General features: G+C 36.0%; 1 protein-coding gene across 1 annotated transcript in view; it reads right to left on the bottom strand.

The window, feature by feature from the left end:
- Positions 1-10000, bottom strand: part of LOC149130443 (uncharacterized) — a 25081-nt gene that overhangs the window by 7440 nt on the left and 7641 nt on the right. Inside the window, exon 2 of the mRNA XM_089344280.1 lies at positions 2759-3107. Within this exon, the coding sequence (XP_089200406.1) occupies positions 2759-3037 (279 nt within the window). The 5' untranslated portion in view covers positions 3038-3107. The remainder of the gene's footprint in view (positions 1-2758; positions 3108-10000) is intronic.

The following is a 10000-nucleotide window of genomic DNA, read 5'->3' as shown; positions in this document are numbered from 1 at the left end:
AAATAGAATCCTAATGAAAATTTCCCTCTTTGTTTACTTAATCTATCGCAGGGACGATTCCGTAATTATTGCTAATATAAACTTAAACTTTATACGGAATAAGTAAGCATTATACCGTCCAGCGTAATTAAAAATCAAGTTCATTATATTTAAGCCATTATTCAAATGAGTCAACTGCTGGTACGGATACAGGTTGGGGTTTGACGGGCAACATTTTTTTATGTAGTGTTTTTGGTACCGAAACACTTTCAAACTTCAAATACTTGTATATTTTGTGGTATAGAACAGATAAAAAATGGATCTATTTTAAAACGGGGGCCACAGTTTTCATTAATGTTTTACGTAGTGTTTTTGGTACCTAAAGACTTTCAAACTTCGTATACTCTTCTATTTTGTGTTATAGAACAGAAAAATATTTTTGTATTCGAATTTATTTCATGTGAAAAATTGTCTTATTTCGATAATTTCAACCAATCACTGACAAGTATTCAGTTGTTTATATTTACTCCTTTGGCTGATTAAGCGGTGTAAAGCGTATTTAATCTCCATAGCTTCGTTTTATTTGCTTTTTTCATTTTCTTTTTTTCTTCTTCGTTTTATTTGCTTTTTTCTTTTTAAATTTGCTGTTTTACCCTAACCCTAACCCTAACCCTATGGTTAGGGTTAGGGTTAGCCTATAATAGAAAGGTTTATTAGCTACTGCCAATATGCTTCAGCCATTTTTTGACAAGGAAATAATAATTTTATCACCGATAGAATTGTTTCAGAATCGTTTGTTTATGTAGTCGGCACTTAATGTATATCGGCTGAATGGATGTCAGTGATTGGTTGAAATTACAGAAATACGACAACTTGAACATGGAATAACTTAGGGATTTCTTTTTTTTTTTAAGAAGACTAAGAGAAAAAGATGTTTTATATGACACATTCTACCAATGTTCCAAGTTTCAAAGTGTTTCGTTAAGAAAATACTGTGGCCCCCGTTTTAAAATAGATCCTAAAAAATTTTGTATTCGAAGTTATTTTATGTAAAAAATTGTCGTATTTCGGTAATTTCAACCAATCACTGACGTCTATTGAGGTGAAAACAATTAATGCCGTAACGGTGTCATGGGATCTTTTCCCTTGAATAAAATTAGTCCCGTTGTTTGTCAACAACTACCCGTGTTACTCTTATTTGTGACATCGTTCGTGCGTTTGTACTGGTTTTAGCTTTAGGGTTTTAGGGTTAGGGTTAGGGTTTTAGAGTTAGGGTTAGTTTTAGGATTACGGTTAGGGTTATGATTATTTTTGCCATAACCTTAACTCTAACCCTATAACTCATAACCATAACCCTAACCCTAACCCCAACCCTAACCCATCCCAATATTTGTGTATAAATTACCATTTTTCTGTAATTTTGTCTGCTTCAAAAGAAAACAAACCAAAAAAACAGATGAAATATGTCAGGGGAATAGCATTTTTCTTACCGGTCAAAAGCTACTGTTTAGAAAACAGCAGTAACTGTATTCAGCTGAATAGACGTCAGTGATTGGTTGAAATTACAGAAATACGACAACTTTAACATGAAATAACTTGCGATGTACAAAATTTTGTTCAGAAGGTTAAGAGAAGTTGTTTTATATGACACATTCTACCAGTGTCCCAAGTTTGAAAGTGTTTCGTTAAGAAAACAAATGTTGCCCGTCAAACCCCAAAGATCCTACAGTTCTATATTTAAGAGATGAGGAATTATGTACATTATTTACATTTGACAGATATTTGTCCTCCTCTTGTTTCTTGTTAACACAACGTTTCGCCTGATATACCCTCCAGCCTTCTTCAGGTGTCTTGGAGAAATTTCGAACCTGGGTTCTCATTCCTAGGTTATTTTTTGATGTTGTTGTTGTTGTTGTTGTTGTTGTTATTATTATTATTATTATTATTATTATTATTATTATTATTATTATTATTATTATTATTATATAGTTCAGGTCACTGCTTGGAATCGAACTCGGAATCTCGGGGTTAGTAGCCGCGCTCTTAACCACTACGCCATATGTCCGTATGCCCATGAACTCTAAGAGCATCACAGCAAACCACAGCACATACCCAAGGCACACAGAGCTGCGCTCGGTAGTGAAGTGAAAGCACGTTATAAAAATAAAACTACTGAACAATAATAATAATAATAATAATAATAATAATAATAATAATAATAATAATAATAATAATAATAACATCAAATACCTTAGGAATGAGAACCCAGGTTCGAAATTTCCCCAAGACACCTGAAGAAGGCTGGAGGGTATATCAGGCGAAATGTTGTGTTAACAACAAACAAGATGAGGACAAATAGCTGTCGAATGTAAATAGCGTAAATAACGTAAATAATGTTCCGGTACGAATGTTTACATCTTATACATCTTTTTTTCAACAAAAAAAAAAAAAATCTACAAATATTCTAGAAATAATCTACTTATGTAATTTACACACCCTAAAGTTCATTTTATTTTTGCCGCACACGTAACCACTGGCAACCGGTCAGTCTAATAATATTACTTCTCTGATAAATGGAGGGAAAAAGAGAAAAATAAAGAAAAATGAATGGGTTATTTCCCCTTGGTCGTTAAAGGTTAATAGTTGGATTATATCTGGGCCCCTTCTGGGGGCCCAAGCCATCCAATTATAGGTTTTTATTAGACTTAAGGGTATAAGGAGTTGGAATGTCTGCATGAGTTTTAGCTGATGAAAGAATGCTTAATAGAAAACAATATACCTGTTGTTGCTGCTGCTGCTGCTGCTGCGGTGGAGGATACCCTGCAGGTGGGTAGCCGGCAGGTGGGTAGCCGGCAGGTGGGTAGCCGGCAGGTGGGTAGCTGGCAGGTGGGTAGCCGGCAGGTGGGTAGCCAGCAGGTGGTGGACCAGCAGGTGGGTAGCCAGTAGGTGGCGGACCAGCAGGTGGGTAGCCAGCAGGTGGCGGACCAGTAGGAGGGTAGTCAGGAGGTGGTGCACCCTTATGTACATCATCCATTGAATAACTGGGTGGAAAACTCATTGTTTTCAGTTATTATAGGGGTATTTCACACACTTCTTCAGTCCCTAGTGACAAGATATTGTTGTTGTTGCTGTTAATTAGAATAAAATACATTTTGAAATAATAATAATAATAATAATAATAATAATAATAATAATAATAATATTGCGACTAAGTGTAGCAAGGTAGCCTAAAAGCACTACAAAAAGAGGCACAATAACGTTTCAGTCATTTGACTGCGGCCATGCTGGAGCACCACCTTTAGTCAAGCAAATCGACCCCAGGACTTATTCTTTGTAAGCCAAGTACTTATTCTATCGGTGTTATTAGAAGTAGGAAGATCAGGCTTGTGTAGGATGAAAGATTGCAAAGATAAAGCACTATACAAGGAATTAAAAACGAATGAAAGTGAAAATAGGTGGGTAAAGAAAAGAATGCATGGTCAATTTCATAGGGATGTTGCAGATAAGACGGACAGAGAAAAAAAGATGGCTGTGGATAACTAAAAGTGATTTAAAACTGGAAACGGAGGCTCTAATCTGTGCTGCCTAAGATCAAGCATTAAGAACAAACTACAGAAAATACAGAAAAGGCAACACAACAGAAAGTGATAAGTGCAGAATCTGTGGACAAAACGGTGAAACCGTATGGTATATTACCAGCCAATGTGCGCCACTAGTCTAGAAGGAATATAAGAGACGCCACGACAATATAGCCAGGCTTGTCCATTGGACACTTTGCAACAAGTATGGACTTGACAGAGCAAAAAAAAAAAAAGTATGGACTTGACGAACTTGCAACAGGTATGGATTTGACGACCACAAACCTGAAGTCATCGTCGAAAATAGAAATGCAAAGATCTTATGGGATTTTATGATTCAGTGCGACCATGAGATAGAGAATAGGAAGCCGGACATAGTCTTAATTGAGAGAGAAAACAAACTATGCTGGATCATAGATATAGCATGCCAAGCTGACAACAAGGTATGCGATAAGGAAGAAAGAAAAGTCGAGAGGTATAATGTGCTTTGTATATTTTACCCCAGTGTCACTTTGATGGCATGCACTGCTCTCTCACTCAATATCGTTGGCAGTCTGTTATCTCTATTCTAGCTTTTGGTGGTCTAGAAGAGGTTAAAAGGGTCAAGTGGCAAAGACATTATTCTGCTTAGAGAAGGCATCTGGCAAATGTTAACTGCTGTCACTTACAGAAAAACTATTGTTTTACAGTGAGAAAAGTGGTGTTGAACTTTTAAGTGAAATTTGGCGATCGAGGATCGAATCCACGTTATGCCTGCATAGCGAAGGAATTATCAATCCGGGCAAAATACTTCGCAAGCTCTCTGCTGGTACACCAAGCTATTGTTTAGGTTAGTGAAGAACTCCAAATATTGATAGGGTCCGAAATTGTGGTTCACCACAATTCTATATTGTAAACCTGTTGTTGGGCTCCAGTTAAACTGCTTTTTACACAAAGTGATATACAAGACAAGATATAAATAATTATCATTATATATTTCCCCTCGATCAGAATAAATTTGCCTTACAGCTGTTTCCTGTAGTCATTATAGGTACGTTACTGTTAGTAGGTTTACCCAACTGGTCAATTGATCAGTTGAGAAAAATTGAAGAACCTAAGAAAATTAATGTTACTTTCGTCAGAGCAATTTCTGGTTAACCAGCTATATAGACCGATTGATTAAATCTATCAGCGATGAGCTTATAACGACTACTGGAAACAACTGTAAGCCAAATTTACTCAAATAAAGGAAAACGATGTAATGACCATTATTTATACCTTGTCTCATATAGATGTAACGGTGTCATCACGTCGGGGTCACCAAATGTAACCGTTACAATTGGTAACCCCGCTGTAAGACAGTTACATTTGCTACACACGCACACACATACATACATACATACATACATACAAGTATGTGTGTGTGTGCGCACGTCCTAAAAGTAAATAGACGTCTCTCATTATAACGTTTCGTCCGTGTGGACGACAACCTGACGTCGCTTCAAATTTAGCAATATACAATGGACAAGGCTTGGTTACAAAATGCTAGATTAAGTATTTAAATGCATCAAATGACGTACATTTGCATCTATATATTAGAAACATATACACATAAATTCCCTTATGCACACACTCGCGCGCGCAGACGACGCACCCATATTTGTCTCCAGTTGCGTTTGCAAATGCGTGATTCATTGGGCGTATGTTCATGTCTAGAAAGGTGTGTATGTGTGTATGTGTGCGTGAATAATGGCTTATCTGATTCAAAGGTAGTGGTGGAGCGGTCTTAGATACATTAAACAAAGTAGTTATGTGAAGAGTTAACAATAAAAAGAGATGCGATCGCTGCAATAGATCCGATCGAAATTCATATAGGTCTGACGAGACGTGTGTGAAGATAAGCGCTTTATGGACGTGAAACGCTGGGTAACTATATGAACCGGCAATAACTAGCGTTCTCTAAATCCGCTACTGCTCTATAACTTAAAGTGAGCTTCTCTTTCGGATTTATGATTTACTGACGATATATATATATATATATATATATGTTGTTGTACTTGGGGATGGTCATATTGCCAGTTTAGCCAATAAAAACACACGCACTGTATATTTGGTGTTAATTTGCTTCAGCTTTATATTACATTAATCTTAATCTTATTTCGGCCAGAGTTCTTTCGTCACACTTCTGTGACCTCATCAGTGGTCCTTTGTTTCCTTCCTTATGTGTGTCTCACCTTGCTAAATATCAGCCATTTTGTATTTTGTATTCCTATTGTATGTGTCTACGCATGCGTGTCTTTCAATGTGTCTGTGTCTTTTGTAAGTGCATGTGTGTATGGGGAGTGTCTGTATCACCTATATACTCTGTTAATACGTGTTCGTTTGTATTTGTTTTTATTTATTTATTTGTTCATGTGTGTGTGTGTGTGTTTTTTTTTGTTTTGTTTTGTTGTGTTTAATTAAATTTTGTTAACGTATGTAGTATTTAATTCCATTTGTTTATCTATGTATTGTATTATACTTTGTTCATATTATTATTGGTTTATATATAATATTCTTCATATATATATATATATATATATATATATATATATATATATATATATATATATATAATATTCTTTATATATATATATATACATATATAATATTCTTTATATATATATATATATATATATATATATATATATATAATATTCTTTATATATATATATATATATATATATATATATATATAATATTCTTTATATATATATATATATATATATATATATATATATAATATTCTTTATATATATATATATATATATATATAATATCATTCTTTATATATATATATATATATATATATATATATACAATATTCTTTATATATATATATATATATATATATATAATGATATTATATATATATATATATATATATATATATATATATATATATATATAGAATGATATTATATATATATATATATATATATATATATATATATATATATATATATATATATAGAATGATATTATATATATATATATATATATATATATGTAGTGAAACTAACACCTCGATCGCCATTACATACAAAACTACCTATCGCCATTAGATACAAAACTGCTATCGCCATTCTTCTCATTTAAATATAAACAAACGCGAACGTAGCGGAAAATATTAACCTTGTCATCACATGACTGATCATTATTCGAATCGGCAACTTCTTCGAACCTTTCCCGCCAGAACGCAAACTGACCAATCACGGCCCCTAATAAGGTCACGTGATAGAGTAAAATTATGAAGCCATCGGGAGCCCATAGTTTGTTATAAATAGCTTTAACTCATACCCAGCAAATTTGTCTCGGTCCAGTTTCTCTTAGAGACTGTTCCGTGTACCACACAACAGCAGCAGCCAGCGACCACTTCAGCAGCTTCGTCCAGCCACGATGACCTCCGCCGTCGCCACATCAGCAACAAGAGTCTACGACTACTATCCAGCATCATTGTCATGACCAACACGATTACTACCAAGCAGCCTCTACACCACCAGCGTCAACACGACTTACTATGTACACCAAACCACCGCGGCACCTCTCTCTCTTCGATTCTGTTAGGTGACTTAGCTTCACCACGATAATAAACAGACAAGAAATTTCAGCCTGTGATAAACGTCTGTCCTCAAGGTCCTGGCATCGAAGCCAAAACACAACTAGTGATAAGCTCTGCCAAACGACGAACATCTATATAACAAGAATCACGGCCCGGCATCGATGCCACGACATCACAACTAGTACAGTTCTATATTTAAGAGATGAGGAATTATTTACATTATTTACATTTGACGGATATTCGTCCTCATCTTGTTTGTTGTTAACACAACGTTTCGCCTGATATACCCTCCAGCCTTCGTCAGGTGTCTTGGGGAAATTTCGAACCTGGGTTCTCATTCCTAAGGTATTTGATGTTATTATTATTATTATTATTATTATTATTATTATTATTATTATTATCATTATTCAGTAGTTTTATTTTTATAACGTGCTTTCACTTCACTACCGAGCGCAGCTCTGTGCGCCTTGGGTATGTGCTGTGGTTTGCTGTGGTGCTCTTATGTTTACTGTATTGAAAGTGTTTTGCGTAGAATGTGTGCAGTACCCAGTAGTGCAATTTTCTGTATGTTATATATATTTGTAAGTCCTGGTGTTTTTGTTATGTATTTGTCTGAATATTTTTTTATTATACCTAAGGCACCTACTATGATAGGAATTGTTTCTGTTTTTAGATTCCACATTCGAGTTATCTCTATTTCCAGGTCTTTGTATTTTGAAAGTTTTTCCATTTCTTTTAGAGAAACGTTGTCATCTGCTGGTATTGATACATCAATTAGAAAGCATTTTTTTTCTTCATGATCTTTGACAACTATATCTGGTCTATTTGCCTTAATTTCTCTATCTGTGTGTATTGGCATATCCCAGAGTATGGTTGCTTTCTCGTTTTCTGTGACCTTTTCTGGCGTGTGTTTATACCATCTTTTTTCTGTTGCTATTCCATAATGTTGGCATAGCTTCCAGTGTATATAGGTCCCAGCTCTGTCGTGTCTGTGAATATATTCCTTCTTAGCCAGGACTGGGCAGCCAGAGATAATATGATTTATTGTTTCTTGTCGATCTCCACATATTCTACAGTTACTTGTTATATTTCTTTTCATTATGTGTTTTTGGTAATTTCTGGTGCGGAGGCTTTGGTCTTGTGCAGCAATTAAAAATCCTTCAGTCTCTGCTTTGAGTCCTGAGCTTCTCAGCCATTGCTGGGATTTTTCTCTGTCTATTTCTTTCGCATTTAGTTTAGCCCAGTATTTACCATGTAGGGGCTTTTCTTGCCATCGTTTTATCATGGTCCGTTGCTGTTCTAGTTTTAGTTTGGATTTCATTTGTTTTATAGCTTTTGTTGTTTCTTCTTCTTCTTCTTCGTATTTGTTAGGTAGATTGATTTCTTGTTTGTATTTGTCAGCTTCCTTAAATACTGAAAACAGTTTTTTGTTTTGCTCGTGTTTTGTGGCTATTTGTATTAGTTTCTCTTGCTTCTGGAGTAGGTATTTTTGCAGTCCTATGGTGGTTATTTTATAATAGTTTTCTAGCTGTATAAGACCCCTGCCACCTTCTGTGCGTTGTATGTATAGCCTTTCTATGTCAGATTCTCTGCTGTAATAACTCACATACACGTACATGTATCACTCACATACATACTCTTCTTTGTACGACGGCCTGTCTTTGATTATGTTCTTATATGTCGCATTCACACTCACTCACAGACATACATCTTTAACGCCATAATAAATATCTCTGTTATTCATCTAATACGGTTGTGGTCTTTCATTACTGGTCATCTATGTTATCGTAGCATAACATCATGTATATCATCTGAGATATATTTTATCTTGTGTTCGACCGTGTGACGCGTTTAAATAAAGGGAGTCCTCTGTTTTTCCATTCGTCACCTTTTCTCCTTTTATGAGTTCGCACGGTCGTCCTTACATATATATATATATATAAAGAATGATATTATATACGGTGCAGTATTAGATAGGACCCCTATTCCTGCCTAATGGCTCACTGACTGCAGATCCCACATGGATAAGTGAAGTGCTCAGTACACAATTCAAGAGTGTCTTCACTTCTCCTCTGAGTCACATGCAGATAAAGAACCCAGCTGATTTCTTTGACAATAGCACTCAGCAGAAAAAGACTGCATCCATTACCTACATCGACATTGAAGAGGAAGATGTGATAGCTGCCATAAATGAAATGAGCTCAAATTCGGCAACTGGCCCCGATGGTTTCCCAGCTGTCCTCTTAAAGTCGTGTAAACAAGAACTAGCAGGACCATTCCGGATACTCTTCCAGAGTTTCCTTGCAAATGATAAACTTCCCAAAAAGTTGAAGGAAGGCACCATATGTCCTATCCATAAAGGTGGAAGCAGAGCAGAGGCTGGAAACTACAGGCCCATCTCTCTGACTTCACATATTAGCAAAGTCATGGAACGAATTGTCAGAAGGAGATTGATTGCGTTCCTAGAAGAAAATGACATGCTGAATGAGACCCAGCATGGTTTCCGTCCAGGTAGAAGCTGCCTCACGCAGCTCTTGCAGCATTATGACTGGGTCCTGAAGCAGCTACTTGACCATTCAAATGTTGATGTGATATATCTCGACTTTGCAAAAGCCTTTGACAAAGTTGATCATGGCTTGATGTGTCACAAGCTGCGAAACCTTGGCATAGCTGGTAAATTAGGAGAGTGGCTGCATGACTTCCTGAATGGTAGAAGTCAGACAGTTGCAGCCAATGGAGAACTATCTAGGGAAACACAAATATTGAGCGGTGTTCCACAGGGAACTGTTCTGGGGCCACTACTGTTCATAGTGGCCCTTCTGGACATGCCCACGGTCACTCGGAGAGCCACTGTCACTAGCTA

This window comes from Octopus bimaculoides, chromosome 28 (assembly GCF_046866305.1).
Source record: "Octopus bimaculoides isolate indiv1 chromosome 28, ASM4686630v1, whole genome shotgun sequence".
In the NCBI taxonomy this organism is placed as follows: Eukaryota; Metazoa; Mollusca; class Cephalopoda; order Octopoda; family Octopodidae; genus Octopus; species Octopus bimaculoides.
The sequence above is the reverse complement of the archived record's forward strand: the minus strand, read 5'-3'. Positions and strand labels throughout refer to the sequence as shown.